Source organism: Hordeum vulgare, chromosome 4H (genome assembly GCF_904849725.1).
Source record: "Hordeum vulgare subsp. vulgare chromosome 4H, MorexV3_pseudomolecules_assembly, whole genome shotgun sequence".
In the NCBI taxonomy this organism is placed as follows: Eukaryota; Viridiplantae; Streptophyta; class Magnoliopsida; order Poales; family Poaceae; genus Hordeum; species Hordeum vulgare.
In genome coordinates, this window is record NC_058521.1 from 567,573,414 (window position 1) to 567,596,688 (window position 23,275).

At 43.2% G+C, this 23,275-nt stretch overlaps 2 protein-coding genes across 2 annotated transcripts; one reads left to right on the forward strand and one right to left on the reverse strand.

Annotated features, from left to right (window-relative positions):
• The first annotated feature begins 3,184 nt into the window (after positions 1 to 3,184).
• On the forward strand, positions 3,185 to 6,862 carry LOC123449595. Its single transcript, XM_045126871.1, has 5 exons — positions 3,185 to 3,353; positions 4,362 to 4,628; positions 5,177 to 5,308; positions 5,436 to 5,552; positions 6,284 to 6,862. The coding sequence occupies exons 2-5, from the start codon at positions 4,362 to 4,364 to the stop codon at positions 6,617 to 6,619; spliced, it is 852 nt and encodes a 283-aa protein (XP_044982806.1). The 5' UTR covers positions 3,185 to 3,353; the 3' UTR covers positions 6,620 to 6,862.
• A 3,453-nt stretch (positions 6,863 to 10,315) lies between these two features.
• LOC123449596 lies at positions 10,316 to 13,723 on the reverse strand. Its single transcript, XM_045126872.1, has 9 exons — positions 13,391 to 13,723; positions 12,186 to 12,453; positions 11,836 to 11,888; positions 11,709 to 11,745; positions 11,469 to 11,534; positions 11,087 to 11,185; positions 10,856 to 11,009; positions 10,698 to 10,774; positions 10,316 to 10,607 (listed from the first exon to the last, which is right to left on the reverse strand). The coding sequence occupies exons 1-9, from the start codon at positions 13,495 to 13,497 to the stop codon at positions 10,539 to 10,541; spliced, it is 930 nt and encodes a 309-aa protein (XP_044982807.1). The 5' UTR covers positions 13,498 to 13,723; the 3' UTR covers positions 10,316 to 10,538.
• Between the last annotated feature and the right edge of the window lie 9,552 nt (positions 13,724 to 23,275).

Sequence of the window (23,275 nt, forward strand, 5' to 3'; positions counted from 1 at the left end):
GAAGAACAACATGGACGACGGTTGGAGACAAGTGGAGAAGGGACTGAACATCGTGCTATGGCGACAGAAAGCTAAACCATAACTAGAAGAAAACAATCAACGACATTACGACATCACTTGACTATGATTAGAACTAGCACCACCATTGTCAACTGAAATAAATTTTTCTTTGAGAAAATCAGAGGCAATTTCCTATGCATGGTGGTAGCTACACACCCTTGGTATAAGTGCATTTTTTGATACGTGAGGTGTTGGGTTTTAATGGCATTGGCACAAGTACATTTTTATTGTATATGAATGACCTTTTCTCACTTTTATTTGTCTTGTTTGTTACCTTTTTGACACAAATGTCTTTTTCTATGTAGAAAGGGCGTTTCTCACTTCTCTCCGTTTTTCCTTGCCTTTTTGGCATAATTGCATGTTTGCTTGCGTGGCTGGTCCAAACCCATGATATTTTCGCTATAGAGTTGTTTTCATATTTAAAAATAATTTATCAAATTAATTAGAGATAAAAATTGGGACCATGTGTAGCTACCACCATGGGTAGCAAATTATTTTGCAATTTTCTATGCATGGTGGTAGCTACATACCCTTTGATATAAGTGTCTTTTCGATATATGGGGTATCATGTTTCATTACCATTGACACAAGTGCATTTTTGTTGTATATGAATGATCTTTTCTCACTTTTATTTATCTTTTTTGTTACCTTTTTGACACAAATGTCTTTTTGCTGTGTAGAAATGGCGTTTCTCACTTCTCTCGATCTTTTTTTCCTTTGCCTTTTTGACGTAATTGCATGTTTGCTTGCCTAGCTGGTCCAAAATCATGATATTTTTGCTATAGAGGAGACCTCCTAGTCCCCACATAGGGTGACGGTAGGCTAGCAAACGCGTACCCCCGACGCACATGGGCCGATCTAGTGTGAGGGCGCGAGCGTTGTTTTCCTGTTTGTGCCTTCTTAACTTCCAAAACCGTTCACACAATTTTAATAAATCTTCATAAATTCAAAAAATGCTTGGGATTCAAAAACTATTTCGACTTTCAAAAGATCTTCATGAATTCAAAAATACTCATGAATTCAAAGAATAATTTGAATTTAGAAAAGTTCATGAACTTTCAAATATCTTAAGAAATTTCAAAAAATGTTTTGGATTTAAAAAATCAAGGATTAAAAAATATCCAAGAAATTCAAAAAATGTTAAAGAATTGAAAAATAATTAAATCAATCATATTCCAAAAGACGACTGTGAATTCTGAAAATGACCATGAATTTCAAAGATTTTCCGCATAAAAAATGTTGCCAGATTGCAAAAAATGTTTATAAACTTAAAAAATACTAAATTTCAGAAATAATTAGCGAATCAAGAATATTTTCCATTAAATTTTCCTAGAAATTTCTAAAATTGCTCACACTATCAAAAAAATCATGGATCAAAACAAGTTGATGTATTTTTAAAAAGATCCTAAATTTAAAAAATGTACGTGAAGTATAAAAAGAAGAAAAAGGAAATAAAATCAAAGGAAAAGAAACGTAAAAGAAAAACAGAAAAGTGAAAAGAAACCCACTCTAAGGAACATCTAGAAGTCTTAGTTGGACAAATCCAATAGTTATGTGCAACGTCACATATGGGTGTGTGTTTGGTCGACGTTTGTTGACTTGCGTGTTAAATAGCGTCCATAAAATAATAGTTCAAATACTTAGAGCCTTCTTGACGGCATTGTGTCCCAACCCAACAAGCATGTCACGGTATGGACCCGTCCAAAAACCTCGCCGACCAAAGGTATCACCATTGGGCTATGCCAAATTTCATGTCAACGCGAGCGTCAGAGAGTCAACGGGAGGTTCAACACCTATAGTATGCCGTGATTGCAGCGTCAACTATCTAGGTAGTTCGGCTGTTGTGATAAATGACTTGTTTGATGTGGCAAGTTGAGGCCACCGCCTGTCGGAAGGCGTTAGCAGTTGCAGAGGATCTTCACCTACAACAATTCATCATTGCTTTTGATACTAAAACAAGTGGTGGGAGACATCGCCAAGGGCAACCAAGGATGTTATGGCACCACTATTAGTGAGATCAACTCTCGTTCAATTACTTTTAAGTGTACTTTTACTTTTGAAGGTTGTGTTGTGAATTATGAAGAATATAGTCTAGTCAAGTTTTTGTTTACCCCAGGACAGGGACGTCACGTGCGGTTTGACCAACCCATGACCAAAATGTACCCCACATTATGTAATTTTCGATCAATAAAACTTGTCTTTACCCCCCCCCCCCCCCCCCCCCCACACACACACACAAACAAAAAAGAACATGTCCAAAATCTAATATGCAAATCACCCTCCCAAGAATCTCCAGTTAATTGATATGGTTGAGTGGCCAAGAAAATTATAACATGGAAGAGTACCTCTATTTCATATGATTATGGTCGTGAATCGTCGTTGAATCATAGAGTACCACCAGTGTGCTAATAGTATTTCATGATGTGTGATTATGGTTCAATGGGCTGACACGGTTAGGCCTAGACACGGTTGAGTGGCTAAGAAAATTATAACATGGAAGAGTACTCCTATTTCATGTGATTAAGTTTAACTTACAAGTCTCATAATCTAGCTAGGCATGCTTTGTCATTGAATCAGGGGCGCCTGGGTATGCCTTATGACCAGTGGCGGAGGTATAGGGTGAACAGGGTGGGCCACGACCCACTTTTGGATTTTTCCAGTGGCTTTATATCATAGGAAAAAATATTCAAAATATTATGAAAACATAATTTAAATGAACAATTCTACTCTTGGCCCACCCTGACCCATTGGGCTAGATCTGCTACTGCTCATGACCCAAAAATGACCATTGGACGTGTGCATGGTGAGCTATATCAAAAACAAAAGATTTCTCACTGAAAAATAAACATTAGACTCAAGAGCACATACGTCGTTTTGTCGAAAGGAGGTATCGCGAAGGAGCCAGTGCGCCGTCGCCATCGGCCATATCTCTCACCCACCACGCTTTTGCTCAGCTGAAATGCAAGAAAAAAAGAAGATTTGCTCACATAATGGAGGTACCGAGAAGGAGCCAGTCCGCCGGGCTCCCCAGAAACATCCCCCACTTTAGCCCATTCAGGCCCATGTCAGCCCACCACTCCCACCATTTCCCGTCCTCATATGCGGTGATGTACCAGGCGGCGCAGCGCTAGCACAAGAGAGAAATTAGGCGAGGCAGCAGCGTCCGTCTCCCTCCCTCCCTCGACCCTAGCCCCCCCAGCGCATCGCCGCCGGGCCCCTCCGCCGCTCCGTCGCCGGCATATCGCCGAAGGGCGCGCCGAGCTCGCCGGATCGGCCCTGCCGCCGCGGATCCAGTACGGGCTCCCCACTCTCCGGACCTCCCCGCGTCCATCAGTTGTCCGTTGCTTGATTTGACCCGACTTGATTGCTTTCCCCGGGTTGAGATTTGGTCTCGTAGGCTGAATCGCGATCGGGATCGGGGGATCTTGGACGGGATTTAGTAGGATCGTATAGGGATCGAATCGTATTGGAACGAGTGATCGCCCCCCTTTCTTAGCTGCGTTTTTTTTTTTTGGCGAAATGCCCCGAATTGTGATGTTGGTTTTGGGTTGATGCTGTACGGACCCATTCAGTAATTAGCTACCACTTATGTGTTTTGTGGATATTTCGCAGCAGAATTTGATGCTGAGTATATGGTGAATGATGTGCATTCTCATTTAATCTAACATCAGAGACTGATCTTAGTGGATTGCTTGAGTAGAACTCTAATACTTAGATATGTTAGATAGAGGGTGCATCACGCCAGAACACATGTGACCTGAACATAATTCCTCTGTTTTAGTATCACTACCTCAACCACAGCGACATGGGATTTAAACCGTTCCCCACTAGAGTCGGACAAGAAAATAATCCATTACGCAACAAAATCCAAGTTTTAAGAGGGTTCAACACTTAAGCTGGATCAACAAAGGAGAATACAGAGCAACAGGCTTAACTCATGAGTTGCAGAGGAAAGCTTGTTGCAATGCTAATGTCAATTCATAAGGACACAGTGAAGTGCAAAATGATGCAGAAAAGGAACATATGATATGCTTTGTTATATCTACCTGATTGTGCATACACGTAGCAATGACAGGGTATTGTGTAGTTAGGATCTCCTTAAACTTACTATTCCTAATTTTATGATCATTGTTTATGAGAAAAATATTGAAGTTGAAACCAATGTGGCAAGTTTAATTTGTGCATTTCTTGTTATGTTGGTTTTGCTCAGATCAAACAGATACTTGGGTTCCTTTTCCATCTAATTGTGTATGTTGTTGGGTGCCATATCATTAACCAAGTATTGCCAATCTTTGGTCCAGATGGCTCTTAATGAACGCCTCAGCAAATTTAAACAACAGCAGGAGAGATGCCAGACAACTCTATCCAGCATTGCTGCAACCCAAGCTTCAACCACAAAATCCCACAATGCTCCAAGGTCTAGACCAGCAAATGCTCCGTCAGCTCCAGCAAAACAGATACAGGCCATTAAATTCTCAAATGATACAGAAAGGCTTCAACACATCAATTCAGTGAGGAAGTCTCCTGTCGGAGCACAGATCAAATTAGTTATTGAACTGCTTTACAAGGTAATTTGCGGAAAGCTCAACTTGATGGTCCTCATATTCAGTTATTCTGTCCCGTAGTGATAGGTTTCTCTGTTCTCTGTTTGGCCTTGCAAAATTGCAAGTATTATTTATCATGCAAAACAAGTTGTTAACTGAGCCTTATAGGACAATAAGTGATTTGTTGGATAAGTTCCGCTATTGCTTATGTTGTCTTTGGGTTAGAGAAAACTTCACAGTGCTAATTTTCTCTGGGTAATAGTAAATGACCAGAGCAGTGATGTCATATAATATTACTGTTGCTTTTAGTGACAAATAGTATATAATTGCACTCTCAATTATCAGATACCGGTGGTCCTAACGCAAAAATAGAGATATTTATTCAAGCCTGAATAAATGGTTCTGCACCTTATTTCACATGTTTAATTCGTGTTTCTTTCAGCTTATTATATTAATGACAGACTTCGTAGTACGGTAACAAAAAGAGTGTTCTCTTACAGTTTTTGTCCTGAAATATATGTTATAATGTGTTCCATGTAAAATAATACTCCTCTTTTCTTGTGAACCTGCAGACAAGACTTGCTTATACAGCAGAGCAAATAAATGAAGCAACATATGTTGCGATTAATAGTAACAAGGCAGTCTTTGATAGCCTGACGAACAATCCCAAAGTACAATTTGATGGGAAGCGTTTCTCTTACAAGGTAATTGCATCGAGGATTATTTTATTACACATTGATATATGAAGTACCTGTTTTTTCCTTCGCGGAAGACTTCTGTCTTTCATCTCATATTAGGTTGCATATTGACCTGGCATTTGAAATTATACAGTCCAAGCATGATTTGAAGGGGAAAGATCAATTGCTTCATTTGATCAGAAGATTTCCCGAGGGTCTTCCTGTTGTGGAGGTCAAGGATTCATATCCAACTGTATTGGATGATCTACAGGTGACTAAATTCATATTGGTTTAAGATTTTGAGAAATCTGGTAGGTGCTACATTATTTTCCATGCTGTGTATCAAATTTGATGGTGGAAATAACTGTATCTGTGTTCAGAAACCAAGTAGTCTTATGTACAGAGGTTCGAGATTTTAATGTTGGGATCTTTTAGCGAGCCTTGCTTTTGTTTATGTATATTTAGAAGTACAGTTATCTAAGCTTCCATTCTATGGAGGTTAAATTTTAATGTTAGTTGTTGCCTTTGTGTGCGCTTGTAGTGGTTTTTGAAATATTTCAACTGTTGATTACTTGACTGCTAGTAAATAATCGAAGTTGATGCACTGTACACAAGAGCACAGCCCTTTTACTAAGCACATTTTTTTATATTTGGTTAGCCTGAACCAGTGAGGTATATATGAAGTTGATGTGTCCCATGACCGGCAATTTGCTTGATTGGAAACAGTGTTTCCTGGTGTCTGATGGAACACAGCCATAATGAATCAGTGAAATTACTTGGTTCCTAGAGGTGGTTCTTTTCTGCAGACAAATAGAACAGCAAAACAGGACAAGCTAGTTCCAAGTATATTGGAACTAGGCAGATCGCTTACTGATCAGTGTTAACTATTGGTGTTACTTTGTGTACTTGTAGCTTTTGCTCTTTATTGCAAATGTGTAAGCGAACTAGGAATTCAGCCCAGATATCTGATGTATACAGCTGAAATTTCTTTTCTGCTTACAGGCTCTCAAAGCCTCAGGTGACGTCTGGTGGCTATCAAGCATGGACTCCCAGGAAGACATTGTGTACCCAAATGATCCCAAATCGAAGATCAAGCTCGATGCCGACTTGAAGCAGCTGTACCGGGAGATAGAGCTGCCACGAGACATGATTGACATCGAGAAGGAGCTCCTGAAGAACGGCCACAAGCCAGCAACCGACACGACCAAGCGGCGTGCAGCGGCACAGATCCATGGCCAGCGACCAAAGCCGAAGGCCAAGAAGAAGCAGAAAGAGATCACTAAGAGGACCAAGCTCACAAACGCGCATCTGCCTGAGCTGTTCGACCTGCCCCGTTAGCGCAAGCAAGCAATGATGCATATAAAGTTTGGGGGCATTTCTTCATGTGAGAGCTCGCAATAATATTTTTACATGCACAACGATATCTATTTTTGTGTTACTTCATCATTGGGGGAAAGGACTTGCTGCATCTCAAAACTCAAAACTGAGGTTGATGCTTATGCTTCAATGCTTGTTATACATCAGTTGTACGTTGACAATCCATTGTGTGTTCCGTATAAAATGAATCGAGATGAACACCAAGCGACCTCGCAATAGTCATTATACATTACTTCTTATTATAGGGCAGTCCGTTGTGAGGTGCGGTTCAACCGCTTGTAAATTTTACCCGTAACCACGGACGATGGATGGATCTGCCGAATAGATTCCGCTCCGGTTAGTAGTTTAGGTTAGGATTTTTAATCCTAGCAGGTGCAACGCTCGAGGTAGTTTAGGTTAGGATTTTTAATCCTAGCAGGTGCAACGCTCGAGGTGGATGACTGCGCTTTGTCTTCAAGTTTGTATTTCATGCTACAATCCTCTTTGAGTTTGTCTTCAAGTTTGTATTTCATGCTCCCATCCTCTTTGAATTTGTCCATCTGGACATAGTCGACGAGGCCCCAGTGTAGATTCCCTGCGTCTCGTTTAGGCAGTGAGGTCATGATTTCTCACTGTGTGACAAGATTTGGTGCTAGATGCTTTTATATATTCGAGGGTTCGACGATGACGACTATGGCTCAAGGACACTTGTCCTTAGGGGCACACATATAAAGGCTTTTCGGTTGTTATTGACATGATCAAGCCGGCTCCGGTAAAGGAACGGCGACATGCCGGTAAAGGAACGGCGACATTGGCATGTCGGTGGTTTGTTGTGGCAATGGTCGTGGTCGTTTGGTTGTCTTAAAATCTGGATGTAGTTTCTGTTATGTTTAAGGTGCTTTGTATTTTCAGTGAACATTATAATAGATCTAAATCCTTTTTGCTAAGAAAGCATTTAGCGTTCGATTCTTTTGGCATTGGTCAAAACGCTTAAGTGTTCCTCTAAAAATTTGCATGTGCCTATGAACACATCTAAACTTTTTCTGGATTATTTTTTAAGTTTTAAAATAACATTTTTAGATGGCTATATCATATTTTTATGCTCTCCATAGCAAAGAAAGGGTAGGGCGGGTACTGTTTAGTTAATTTTTTCTTTACTCAAATCAACGTTTGTGTTATATACACAAACACAACCACATGTGAAAAAACATAGGCGAAAATATAATGACTGGAATGGCCGTCGCTAATGTGTGGAGCAGGTTGATACTGTCTCCAAAACGGGCATAGTATTTGTGTGCGGTCCTTACTTTAATTTCTAAAAATAATTTGACGGTTCTTTTTTATTTCGGATCGGAGCAGTGTAATTGCTAGAAAATTAAGTATTTAAGGTTGGAGCCCGTCATCCAACTCTCACCGTAAATGTCGACCCGCAATACAAATAAATTCAGATGTAATTCATTCAAACGGATATAAATTCGATATATTTTACATAAATTGGATGATATTTTGTGCGTTCAACAAATAAAATCTAAACTAGCTTGTAACGGACGGTGACCTCGTAAGCGCAGTCGGGCTGGCCTGTGTCACATCCGTTTTTGTTGTCGGAGTGGTCCTTCCAGCGGTAGAAGGGCGCGGCCGCCCTACCTGGCTTCCCGACGCTTGTGGAAGAGCCACTAAGTTTCCTCGTGTGCCATGCAGATGACTACCAAGGTCAACACAGACCCTGGTCAGGGAGTCTTACCCTTGTCCCTCTCAGTGGCGGCCTTGCTGAGCGACCACTCCTCACCGACCTTGACAAGCTCCCTGTCGAGGCGACTTAGTCGCCGCACGGACATCTCCGCAATCAGCGACCGATCATGGGCCCAGGTCTCCTCAAGGTCGTGGTCTGCACGAACCATGGTCGGCGCCTTGTCGGACCTCATGAACACCGTGCGGCATCATTCCCGCCTCACCGCCTCCCTGACCACCATCTCCTTGCTTCAATGTGGCACATTGGTTGAAGTAGGCTTCTTGGTAACGGTATCGACATTGAAGCGACACTGCCTACTTGTCTGGTCGCGTCCTTCTGACCGGTATAATTACCGTGGAGCCATGTCAGCTCTCGAGCAACGCTAGCTGGCATGAATGCACGACAACTGCTTCACATGAAAAGGTTTTGGGTGTGACCAGAGCGTCGAACTTGTACGTGGCTGCAGCCCAAACATCCACAAAGCCCCCTAGTTTGTGGGCTTACTTTCAGCACGGCAGCTCCCCCTAGTTTGTGGGCTTACTTTCACCACGACAGAATCTAGTCTGAACTTTGTTCCGGATGCACAAACCGATGAGCGAAATCACTAGTTAGCGAGTATATCTTTCAACGATTACTCTCACCTCCACATGTTGCGACAAGTGGCGCAACCTAGGAGTTTTTCCTTTTTTCGTAGATCCGTATTTTCAAAATGTTTTATCTCCTAAACCGTGTGTCCAAATCTCAAACCGTTTTCATCGATGGCTTTCTCGCGTGGAGATCTTCAAAACTAGATCTCACGTTGATAGGTTTTGACGAACTTTTTTTATGAAAAAACCCGGAAGAAAAACCGTGCCTCACGCGATAGAAAAAAAACCCAGAAAACACGTTTTTTCTCGCGAAGGCAAAACCATGCCTCTCGCGGAAGCAAAACCGTGCATCTCGCGGGAAAAAAAAGAAAACACCTTTTCGGGAGAGGCACGGACGTGCCTCTCGCAAAGGCAAAACCGTGCCTTTCGCGGAAGCAAAACCATGCTTCTCGGAAAAAAACCAGAAAACGCGTTTTTTTTTCTGAAGAGGCACACTCTCGTGAAGCAAAACCGTGTCTCTCGCAAAAAAAAAACAGAAAACACGTTTTTTTTCCTTTTCGAGAGGCACGGGCGTGCCTCTCGCGAATGCAAAACCGTGCCTCTCACAAAAAACAAAAGAAACGCGTTTATTTCCTCTTTCCGAGAGTCACGAAGGCAAAACCGTGCCTCTCGCAAAAAATAATAATCAGAAAACATATTTTTTCCGTAAATAAAACAAAAAATGCGTTTTTTCCGTTATGAAAGACCGGTGAAAAACCGAAACATAAAAAAACCCCAAAAAAACCACTCTAAAAAACCAAAAACACGTGCGAAAAAATAAAAAAAGCAAAATACAGAAGAAACGTTCAGAGCGCGACATGTGACGGCGGCTAAGAACGAGCAAGAGTGATCGCTGGGAGGCTCCCGAAGGAGTGCTCGCTAACTAGTTGCTCTCACCGACTAGCGCAATTTGGTTCAAAGCCATATTGATACGTCAACATAAACAAAGAAATGGACTTCAAGTGTAACTCTAGGTTTCAGAAATGAACTTATGATAACATCGAGTAGTTGCATAAGGACGGTCCAGAGAGAATATAACTCCAATCTGTACTTTTTCCAGTTTACATGTGTATATGCATACAGCACGAATGATCCATGAATATAACCCTTGTTAGAATGCCCTAGAAGAACATATAATTGTAGACTAAAAAGCCAAAAAACCCAGCCCAACTATGCCCGAAGGAACTTAAACAGTTTTTTTTCCGAGGGAAAACTTAATCACAGCTCTTATTACAGATGTTTGCAAGCATGGTCGTTACATATTTCCTTGAAGGCTCACAAGAATGAACCCAGAACCATCAGATGGGGTTGCTTCACAAAGTGTACAGTAACAAAAAATATTGAAGCATTCAGATGAAAAGCCCCCACACACATCAACAACATTCCAGTCACCGGTCCCAAGTATTTTGAACTTTACAAGTTTTTATCATGTGCAAGATAGTAAAATGTATTCACCGACACCGTCCTGCTTTTTCTAAATCAAGAGGACTGATGGCATACGTTCACCTGCACAAAGGATATTTGAACAAGTCCCCTGTTAACTAGCCTAGTGATTGGAACTGAAGGAGAGTAAGCACAGATCTGATGACTGGCGAGCGCCATCCATGTCAACCATCTACAAATAAGCAACATAAGAGCAATTCAACTCAGAGCTCTAGAAACAAATGGAAAATGCAGATTTTTTTTGAAAAAAATATATGTATACCTTGAATCCTATATGATCATAGAGCCTCCGAGCTGGCAAGTTATCCTTATGTACATGAATATAAATACTTTCAGCACCTACAACAAGGGGTGAAGGTATCAGCAGATGAACCACTATTATCTGTGGTTTTACAATTCTAGACAAGCCTAATGCTTTACCATCGAGTCTTGCGGCATCAATGGCCAATAACAACATGTTGCTGGCAATCCCTTGACGCCGTGCATACTTAGCAACACAAACGTTGGTTAAATATCCAAATTTTGGCTGATCTGGCTGATAGATTCTAGAGTAAAATGGCATGTTTCCAGGCTCCTGTGAATAATTTCGAAATGTAACTTCCATAGACACAGGCAGGAGTAATACAAAGATATTGGTGCTATTGTCCATACCGCGGGATATGTCTCCCCATATAGAGGATGCCTGACACACAGATCTACCGTACCAACAACACTATTCAGCACAGTACGTGTAACGTCATCATTCTTTACCTGCAATATTATTACCATGGGTGAGATGTTAATTAACCGTGAAATATAAGGAAAATATAATAAAAGCAACTTTAAGAGTGATTGACAATGTAGACCTAAATATTTTTTACAAAAGATCTCTAACAACAGAAAAGTGAAGTTTTAACTTGGCGGTTGTTGGGTAGCTATTTTTGAGTGTCTTCCCTCAAAGAAATATTTCAGAACTAGCATAACATACTATTTCATGAACTGCTTAACTCAAAATGCAGTAATAAATGGGTTACAAACAGCTTTACTCTCATACCGCAACAAAACATGTATACTTCTCTCCAACCTGCCTGCTACACCGTTTCTTTAAAGCATGAAATTCCTGCAGTGAGATGACTGACGATGATACATTTGACATATTACAAGAAAATGATACACGGCTACAAGTGTCAACTTTTAAATGATCAGCTGGTGGAAAATGGGCACGTGCCGATATCATCACCGTCCCACTTGCCTCTAGTAACACAAAAATATGACTAACTGATTACACACGTACCTGTGATGCAAACTTTCTTTTGAAGCTTTCAACATAGCTGCAGTAAGAAAACAACAGTACAATAGATTTTAGTTACAAGGATACTAACTAACAAAAAGTACACCAACACTGTAATTTAGGTACTAACCGATCGCCTGACTGATCTTCATAGTGATCTTCTGCTCTCAACCATGCGGCAATCTATAAGGTCTTGGTAAGAAGAGATGTAAGGCATAGTGGTAATGTAAATGTTATTTCGTTACTTCACAGCACCAACTAAATTGTGAAGGTAGATTATTTGGAATATAAGTGTTAGTATCTATAAATCTCGTGCTCTGAGCTTATTAGCATGAGAAACAAAAGACAGGTAGCCTATTAATTATTGTCACTAACTCGTCATAAACACATGTGGCGACCATGTCAATCAGAAATGGACGACTTTAAGTTATTGCCCAGAATCAGTGAATGTATATTTTTTGCAAGTAACAAGAATAATACCCAGTATTCCTCATCCACTATAGCCTCCCGAGCAACATAACGACCAAAATATCTTGTGTATTTGCAATCACTTTTCTCAGTCGGGGGTCGAAGACGATTGAAACGGAGATCGGATGGTTCTGCTGGATGCAAAGGTGTTGGCGTCACTGCTGTCCTATTGGATAAGCTTGATGAAACCCCAGGGATGGATGCTTTTCTGGCAACATTAACACTATGGGCAATCATTTCCTCTTCTCCACCGTTTGTAGAAACCACGGGTTCATCTTTCCTGAAAGAAAAAGCTGATTTTGCATGAAAATAATTGACAACATGGGTAGACTGTAAGCGTGGTGTTACTTTTTACATATCTAAGCTAGTTATATGCTTATAAAGCAAGAAAAGGCCACACGATTCAGAAACCTAATCTAGGTAAAACTGGGTTCTAGTGCTACGGCGAGTATTCAGTTTGACAATTACATGATATAAGTAATGAGATGTTTTCAAAGTACTGTGCAGTTCTGCATCCGAGAAAAAACACCCCAAGGTTGGCAGCATTTGTGTTTTCCAGAACAGCATATCACTATCTTTATCTTCTCTGCTTGGAACAAACTTGTAGCAAAATGCTGGCGAACAAAACCAGTAACTGGTAAGCTAGCCCACAACAATTCAACAAATAAGGGCGTGGATCATCCTAAATTGAACTATATGGTTACACTTTCGTGACATGGAAATTGATGAACAATACATCTTGCAACGGGCAATCAGAGTTCAACGAAGTAAGCATAGGAATGCGTGTGTCTTCGACCATATGACTCCGTCGCAAGACGAGCTCATGGATAGGATCAAGGATGAGATGAGGTGCTGGGCTAGAGCCGGGGACAAAGGGCTTAGGGTAGTCTTGCCCCCATCCTGGGATGTCCACTAAACCCCCTGTAACAATGATGTAACCACCTCCTAGGAGGCTGTAGTCCCCCCTTCTTTTCAATACAAAGAAACGCAAGGCTCTTTGCGTTTTCTCGAAAAAAAAGAGTTCAACGAAGTTCCCAAATCGCATTGATCAACTTCCTCCCAATTCAAGCAGGCATGTCCCTTCCTTTGCTGCAATCAGCGACTGATAAGAACATGGAGTCCCTCATTCCTCGGACAAGGAAAACTAGCAGTCTAGCAGTCTGCGACCCTGAGACCGAACCGACCGCAAGCATAAGAACAGAGTAAAGACTGCTCACATCGGCGTGGCGGCGAGGCGCCGGCGGAGGAGGACTCCCCGGCCACCGAAGCCGCGCCGCCCGCCGGCCAGCGGCGGCGGGGGCGGCGCGACGGCCCCGCTCGCCATCCCGGCCCTGCTAGCGCCTGGTCCAACGGAGCAGGGGCTGGAGGTACTCTCCGGCGGCTAGGCGAGGGGAAATGCTGGTCGCGGCCGGCGGGGTCCGGGTTGGCGTGCGGCGTGGTCTACCAACCTCGCGGCTGCTTCTCCCTCCTCGCTGCCTTCGGCTCTCTGCAGTCTGCTAGGGAGGGGGTCGCTCAGCTCTATCCGCTTCGCTTTTTCTGTGGGCCTGACGCGTCCGGTTTGATGGATTGGGATCTTCTTTTCCGGTGGATGGCCGCCGCCTACAGGTCGTTTCGTGCGCACCAAGCGCCCACGTCTCGGCACGGTGGCCCCGCAGCTCTGCTGTGTGACTTTTTGATCGGTCATATAAGGGGCATATACAGTGGTGAAGTGGATATAGATGCCTTCGACAAAAAGTGGTTTGAATTATTTATATATTGATTCTTGGACGCGGCTTGTTGATTTTTACGTGATTTCTAATTTAATTTTTAGAATATAAATAAAGGGGAACGCTACACGTCCGTCGGATAATTTCTAAAAATAATCCGTCACCTAGCTAGCCGTCGGATGTCCAAGCTAACAGCCGTTTGATTTAACGCGCCCGCATCCCGTCGCATGATCAATAGTTATCCGTAAACGACGCTCGAGTTGCAGAATTTTTTTCTTTGTTGCAAGAAATAAACTTTGGATCCGTTAATTAACAACGGTCGAGTTTCAGAAACAAATTGCTTGTTGCAGTTTTTTTTCTTCGTCTATCTGTAACATAGGTATTTTTACGGAAGAATTTTTGCAACAACGGTCGAGTTTCAGGAATTTTTGCAAACAAAGTCAGGTTGCAGAAGCACTATCCCAGTCGGGATCCGGTCTAGCGCGGGGAGGCAAGGCCGACACGAGTCGGCCGGCGGCAGGAACGCGACGGCGATGGCTGGGGGCTCTGGCTCCGGTGGCGGCGGGATCGGCCAGCGGCGGCGCACCACGGCGAGGCATGCGGGACCGGGGGCGGCGGGGCCGCAGCAGGCCGGCGGCAGAGGGGGTGGCGGGGCTGCAGCAGCCGACGGCGGAGGGGCGGCGAGCCACAACAGCCCGGCGACGCGAGGTTGTCGGGGCGGAGGCACGAACTGGACAGTTTCTCTGAAACAACTGCCCAATTTCAGAAATCGTTTGACGCGGGGTTAGATGGAGTAAGATCCGACGGACGAGAAAGCGGTGGACAGTTTATTTGGATCCGCCGGTGGAAGGTAAGAGTTTCCCATAAATAAAACATGTATTATCATGCAAAAAAAATTCGCTGCATTCGTTCGTTGTTTGGAGCGCAACGCCGTATATATTTTTTATTTTTTTAAACACAGTACACACGCAAGCGCTTACATACATGCGCATATACTCACTCGTGTGAACGCATACACACACATCCTACCTTTATGAGCACCTTCGAAAGTCTGGACCGACATATTATCTTGAGATTTTATAAACCCTGATGGGTCGGGGATACCAGTGTCCCTCTAACTATTCAATCACAGATTGATTTGCGCAACGTCGTATATATTAAGATTTGTTTTTACGTCAGTCTGCCTATGCTAGAAAAGGAAATTGTCTGGTCACATCCCTAAAGCACATGCTTATCAATGGAATCAATGTAGATTTTATCCACACGTGCATTTATTTGGAGTTCAAAAAATCTTAAAAGTCGTAACTTTTGATTCAAGCCTTAAAATTCAATTTCTGTTTCACCGTTATTTTTCTCGCGACGAGTTCTTCAAAACTAGATTCTATATGGACAGGTTTTTATAAAAAAAACTTGAACAACTTTGGATGCGATGGAGGCAATTATAGTGCTATAGGGAAGCAACTTCCTCTTTTTAGCCCAATGGGACCGCCTATTAGGTTTGTTTTTTAAAAATGAGAAAAATAACGTAAAACATAAGACATCTCTGGTGCTATATATAAATCAACTTCACTGCAGTGTGTGCACCTATGAATTTCGGTAACATTATCAATTGCCTATTATGGCTCCTCAATTGACTATTGCTCATGGTCAGTTGCCTATAAATACTACAAATTGTCTACCACTAATGCCGAGTTACCTGCTATTGTAATTCGTTGCAATAATTGCTGCTCAGTTGCTTAACTTTGCAAACATAGTTGTCTACAAATATTGTGAAGTTTTTTATCATTATTTTCAAAGTTGGTTTCAAACACTCTGGAAGCCTAGATTCATCATCATCTTGCCCACCATAACTCAGAATAGCAGACACAAGAGTACCAACGGTAGCCGATTTCATAGTTTTATAGGCAATTTAGAAACAACGACGTGCGTGCATGAACAATTGGTAACTTATAAGTACCGGTGAGGAAACTAGGAGAATGTTAGATAAAATTCACAAGCACACAAAATGTAGTGAAGCTGCATGTTTTTAGCACTAAAGTTGCGTCTAGTGTAAGGGGAATTTCTTGTGAAGGTAAAGTGATGTTATCTACCTTTGTTTCAAAGTTGTTCTCTATTATTAGTTAGTTGCTTATTGCTGTTAATTGGTTACTTTTAATGGAGTGAAGTTGCTTCTATTTAGCACTAAAATTGCCTCATCTAGCATCAAAGTTTCTTTAAAAAAATAGATGCATATCCATGTGGACTTCAGTTTTGAAGAGGTCGTCGCAACCTGGCTAGCAAACTCATATGTGTTTTCTATCATTGTATCTGAAGATTTAAGTGATTTTCGTGGGCAACTCATGCGAAAATTATGAACAATTGCATACGTTTGTGGGAAATTGTGTGATTCACCCCTACGCAACTTCTCATCAACCCTATGCAATTTCTCATCTGCCCCCACTTATGCAACTAGTCAACACCCCACTACCTTGCTAACCCACACTCGCATGCTCAATATTGTTGGCAGGCAGACTCCCCTAGAAAAGGAAGGCACAAGACTCTCATACTGTAATGTCCCAAGTGTAACCTTGCCATATTTGGAACCTTGCCATGTGTGGGTCCATGATGTCATTGCTTTGTGAGCTATATTATATGTGTTATTTCATGTGATCATGTCTTGTTTTCCCTTTGCATTCATGCATCCATACCATTCATGCCATCATGTGTGTTGTTTTGTTGATCCCTATGTATGTGATGTGATGAGTGCAAGTGGTGTGAAGTGATGTGCAAAGAGTGCCTATCGTTCAAAAGGTAGGTTTCAACTAAACCTCTCCCTCTTTATTTTTTCTAAGTTCAAGTTTTACTTGTTCAACCCCTGTTTGAAAAATGTTTATCATTTAGAGTATTTTCTGGTGGATGTGGTGCTAGGTCTAAGGTGTTTGAAAACTATGTTTAAGAGGGGTGTTTATTCACAAAACAGATTATTTAATTCTGTTTTGTAAATATTTCTTTGCTCCAAAAATCCTCTTTTCATTTTATTGAAATAGGTCATAAATCCCTTATGACCAGGGGCATTTTTTTTGCAAGCATAAAATTAACTAAGGTTTGTTTTCCGCTGTGTTTTTGTTTTAAAAGAAAACCCAGAGGGTTTTCTTCTCCTCTAACTGGCGCCACCCAAGTGGGCTCCCTCCCCCTCGCTGGCCCATTTCCTCCCTTCTCTCGTTAGCCAGCCCACCACCATGTCCGTCTCCTTCCTCCCGCTGGCGTCACCCCTGTACGACCAAACCTCCACCACCGATCCACCATTCCTCAATCCTGCGGCTCCAGCTCTTCCCCCGAGGCGATATAAGCCGCCAGCCGTCCTCTCCAGCTCTAGGGTTCCGCGTTTTTCCTCCCATCTCTCTCTTGGCGTCGGCCGGGGGCGATCCCGAGCTCGCCTCCACCATGGCTGGCCACTGGTGAGGTCGAGGACGTCAAGACCGCCGCCCTCCTTCCTCTCCGACAGCGCCAGGAGAACGCGGGACCCCAGGAGGTTCCATTTCCGCATCAAGGAAGCGCCGATCGCCTCTGCTTCCACGACGTCGATGATGACCTCTTCCTCCTTTGCTCCAACGACTTCTCCCGTAACGTCTGCTTCCTCTTCGTCGCCTGCTTTCTCCACGTCGAGCCGACCTCTTCTCCTTGATGCATAGGGTGAGCCACCCCGATTCCCTTTCGTTCCCGGTAGCAGGATCCCCTCCTAGAGCCGTAGCAGGTCACCGTTATTCTGCTCTGTCGCCGGCGCCGCCGTGCGTGTTTCTGTCGTAGTTGTAGAGCGTCTCTCGTCACGTTTAGATGTGAAATGGACCCATGGGAGTTCCCTCTTCCTCCCAACGATGGGCCGCTCCTCGATTTAGAATGTAGCACCGGCGGTGACCCTCCCTTGTTCCGGCCACCGTCGAGCTGTATCAGATCCAGAGGGGGTTGCTCAAAAGAGCAAGGCCCCCCTCTCTGTTAAGTATCGTTCAAGTAGCGCAGTGGTAGCAGTGGGTTTTGTCTTCGCGCAGGTTGTGGGTTCTAGCCCCCGCCGTGCACCTTTTTGTTTTCTTGTTTTCTGGTACAGTAGCAGAATAGGGAAGCTCAACCTAGTAGCTCCCTCTGTTCTGTCGAGCCCAAGAGCACTAGTGCAGTGGAAGTGTGTGTTTGCTGTGGCAGATAGGTCTCGGGTTCGATCCCCAAGCCACCTTTTTTTACTTCTTTGTTGTTTTATGTAGTGTAAGCTGTTGCATGCTTGGGCAGCAGTATATTTTGCCTAAGATCACATCCAATAGATTTTCATCTTTATTATTTTAGCGAGTGAGCATGTGTAGGTGAGTGTTCATGTGTTGATATAGATTGAGGTTGTATGTGGTGTGTGCATGCATCCATGTGGTGTGTGCTTGTGTGTGTATGTATGTGTGTGTGTGCCACACATACATGTGCATGTGAGTAGTATGGAGAAGTAGGTGTAGGGTTGTAGATGTTTGAGCAAGCAAGTGTGTGTGTGTATGTATCCATGTGTGTGCATGTGTGTGAGAGTAGTGAGGTGCATGTGTGTGTATGACACACACATGACCAATGCATGGATTTAGCCTTAGTGTGCATGGGGAGTTCCTTTGAACCCCTAGCATGTGTGAGTGTGTGTGGTGATGTGCTATGGCACACATACATGAGGTCTAACCCTCATGTTCACCATTGGAGTTGTGAGTGTGAGCATGTGCAAGTTAGGTGATGAGATAGTAAGTACCACATGTGATATGGCACTATTTGAGCTATAAGATTCTATGTTATTTTTCCTTTCAACTTTGTGCCTACATGTTGTATGCGAGTACCTAGGTATTATATATGTTTTTGGGTAAAATCATCCCAGGAATCCATTGGTGGAATCATATTTCATTTTGGGACACTTTCTGGAAATGTCATTTTTCTGTCCTGATGCTATGTTTAGAGCTTGGTGCCATGTGGTGTGACGAGCCTATGAGGATGATTCCTTGATGTGGCAGTAGTGGGAGAACCCCTCTACAACATGATAGTTTTGTTTTATGCTTAGGAGTTTGTATGTGCAAGTTGTGCCTTGTCAAAGTTGGCATGTGGATGAAATTGTCAGCTTGGTGAAACTTTGTGAATTTTACTAAGTCTGAGAAACTGCTGTAACTTTCTTCCCTTATTGTTGTGGTTGCAAAAGCTCGTGTGTTTGGAATCAACCCTTGAAATCAACTAGAGAGTTGGAGATTTTGTGTTTGTCTAGCTCTCTGTTAAATTTCATGCACTTTCACTTCATGTAGATATTATTTTGGGTGCTGTCAAAATGCTTCACATCATAAGCAGCTGGTGAAAATCCGAGTCACTAAGTCCCTGAAATGTGTTATTTTTGTCCAAGTTAGCACGTGTAGATCTTCTTGTGTGTGACTCCTTTGTATTATCTTTTTGCTCAGGCTTGTAGAGCTTTTGAATAGATTTTGCCACATGTCTTGTTTGGCACATTTGGGTGGCTGTAGGTGCTTTGCATGTTGCTCACAAACTGCTATGATGCTGTTTAGGACAGATTGCATAGTTTTGTTGTTTTGAAGCTTGTGAGTGCATAGTTGGTGGTGTGGTGAGTTTCTTTGCACCACCCCACCTATATTTGTTTGTTTGATCATGTGGCAACCTGGGAATACCAGAAGTGTGCCATTGGATGTGCTTGTGGTGGGATTGTTCCGTAGGACTCCATATCTTGTTTCGTAGTTTCCGGTTGATCCGTAGCTCCGTTCTCAACGTTCTTTATATGTTTTTGCATTGTTTTCTCGTGATGCACCTGTTCATGCCATCTTCATGCATGTCAAGATAGCTTAGTGTGAAGTTTTGTCCAGAAGTTTATCTTCTCTTCTCATGCATATGCAAGGGACTAGAATAGATATGCATGCTTCATTCTCATCTCATGCATCATGTGTTTGTTGCATCATGTTGTGTTGGTGTTCATTGACTGTTATTTTTATCTTGGGTAGCACCGGGGTCGGAGAGCGAGTACGTGGAGTCTGGAGAGTACGTGCAGGACGAACAAGAGCAGTTCCAAGCTGAAGACATCACATGCAAGATGACCGTGACCTTGATACCGTATCTAGCTTTGTTATGCTTAGCTTCACGTTTCCTTCGATATATGCTCGCTGCCTACCACTTGATATAATTTCCTCCTGATATTGCCATGAAACCCAAACACCTTCCCTTCCTAGCTAATGTTGTTTGGCTAAGTAGGCTTGCTCAACTTCTAATGATAGCTTTGCTAGTTGGAGGTGCCAGCTATCTCATGTGATAACATGAGCATTTGATAACATTATGTTTTAAACTGTTATTTAATTAATGCACCTATATACTTGGTAAATGATGGAAGGCCTAGCCTTTTTCCGGGTGATTTGTTCCGTTATTGCCGCCTTAGTTTCCGGCTACCGGTGTTTGATTCCATAACTGATCGCTCCTAACACGTTCGGGGTTGTTATGGGGACCCCCTTGATAAATCGTGTAGTGTTAAGACTTGTCCGGCATGACCCAACATTGGTTTTAATTTGCTAATCACCTAAAAATAATTTTCATAGGGAACATCTACCCCGAGGAATTAATCAACAATCCGGGCCAGTGCTCCTCATGAGTGTTGGTCCAAACTAGAGTCGTGTGCGGGGCCAACCCGGGGCAACTCGGGAGATGTCTATCAGGCCACTGTACGCTGTGCTCATCCGTCGTGTCCTGAGACTGAGATACACGGCTCTTATCGGGGTCGTCGACACGATGGGAGGTCCTGCTAGTCTTGTCTTACCTTAGCGATATATCTTGCGCATAGGAATCCCGGTGAAACTTTGGTTCTCCCCAGAGTTGAGGTTTTCCTCTAAGGAATCCGATGAGATCACGAGTTTCGTGATAGAGGATTACTCTGCGGCCCGTGACTGTTTGTGATGGACTAGTTGGAGCACCCCTGCAGGGTTTAATCTTTCGGAAAGCCGTGCCCGCGGTTATGTGGCAGCATGGATTATTTGTTAACATCTGGTTATAGATAACTTGAACTAGCTTTAATAAAACTGCCAACCGTGTGCGTAACCGTGACTGTCCCCTTCGAAGACCTCTCTTCGATGGGGAACACTGTGGGGTTATGTTTGACGTAGGTAGGTGTTTAGGATCACTTAGTGATCGCCTAGTCTTCGACCGCCCGCGTAGACAACCACATCTATTAATTTGATCTTCGTAAGTTAGCCACCATAAATGCTTAGGATGCTGCAACCTAAACACAGAACCTTCCTCACCTAATAACTTGACTAGTTTCGGTACCAAGGTCATCGATTGCCGAGTCCCCGTGGCTCACAGATTACTTCAACACCCCAACATGTACAGGTACGCCCGACGCAGGTGATCCAGATGGCATGCAGCTGGCGTGGCAGTACGATGAGGAGAACGACCGCCTGTACGTGAACTATCTAGAAGACTAAGGCCGTGGTCGTGATCGTGGGCAAGCATGCGGGATAGCATAGCCTTTTCCTTATGTTATGTAGTCCGTAGCGGAACTACCTTGTCTGAATAAATGTTTGGATGTAAACCCTGATATTATCTATGTGAGATGGCAAATGAATCCCTGTTTGTCAATCTTAAATTATGTATGTGCTATGTTTATCTCACTTGCGAAACACTTAGTTGCGCTTCTTTCCCTTTTGGGGCATCGCCCCCTAAATAGGAAAGGACCGCATCTTAGTCGTTACAAGTTGGTAATCAGAGCCTTACGACCATAGGAGCCTTTGTGTGATCGTACTTGGCCGAGTCGAGTCTAGTAAAATGTTTTGAGTCTTAGCTATATCGAGAGTAGGTTTCTTTTTTCTCCTCTTCCATGCTCTAGTGAGGTTCTCGACTTAGGAAATCTTAATTCTACTCCTCTTCTCGCTCAATTTTTTTTAGGATCACGCGGGTATTTTGAAATGTATATGATATCGATGTGACGGAGTTCTGTCTTGGTGCCTCCTGTCTGCCTTGATTTCTTCCGGGGAGTTGAGCTCCAGGGGATTCTTGTGCACATCGCCATCATTCATATTTCTGAGTATCTCAGAACGAAGGATGTTCGTAATTGCTTCAATACTAATGGTGGCGAGATAACCCCGATGTCCCCAGTACTGGTGCAGATTGTTCGGGAGTACTGTCATACTTTGTATCGTTGTGATCACGAGGGTGTGTAGTAGTTGAAGGTCCGAGATTATGGTTATGTGTTGACAGATGTGATACATTGGACGGGTTAGTATAGGAGTTGTGTGAATATTACTCCTTGTATTCGTGTACCAGATTGCATGACCAGATATTTCGGGAATTCATAGGTGGGATATCAAGAAGTGACTTATAGGACAATCTTCCTACAGATGCATGATGTGAGGTTGGGATTCGACATTCAGTGGGTACGTTTGTTCACACTCGTCTTACAGCGGTTCTCGTTGTGTCTTAAAGAGTCCTTGTAGCTTGCTACGACTCGGGGATGCTTTGTAAGTCGTGTGCACTACCTTGCATAGGATGGCTACTGTAAATCCGAGCTTGTGCGATCATATCCACGAAGATATCGGATGAAATCTCGATCATATGTTTGTTCCGAGTAGTTCTATCTCATACTTGTTTGCAAGTGGTCTTAATCAGAATTTTGTCGACAATCACTTTGAGGAAGCATTCTTACTATTTTGTTCGAGTGCAATTGCTAATATTCCTGTTCAGATATTCCTGCCTTTTTGATTCAACTTTACCTTCAATTTATTCTGTGGGCTAATGTGTTGTCCGTCTTCAGGATGGCTCCACCAACTCGTCAGAATCCAGGTCGTGAGGGTGCTGAGATGCCGCCACCACCCCCTCCACCACCTCCTCCGCCGTCGCCTCCTCCTGCAGAGGCTTGGCAAGCGGTGATGGCTGCTACAAATGCAAACACTCAGATGTTGATCCAGTTGTTACAAGAGACGACTAATCAGCAGCAAGGCAACTTCAACCATGGTGGCAATCAGTTTGCTAATCTGAGTCAATACCTGTCAAATCAGCCGAAGACCTTCACTTCGTGTGATGAACCGTTTGACGCTGAGGATTGGATTCGCGACATGAACAAGCACTTTGAGTGCAGAAATGTTCGTCCAGAGGATTTCATCAAGTTTGCAGCATTCCAGCTGAAACGGGCAAGCATCGATCTGGTGGCAGCAGTTGAAGGATTCCACGGGTGCCAGAGTGATCACTTGGGATGAGTTCTGCAGAGACTTCAGGTCCCACTATATCCCATCTGGCTTTGTGGAGGAGACGCGTGAGAAGTTCAGGCGCTTGAAGCAAGGTGGTAACTCCGTGTACAAGTACAACGTCGACTTCCACGAGCTAGCCCGATATGCCTTGCAGGACATTCCAGATCAGAAGAGCAAGATCTATCAG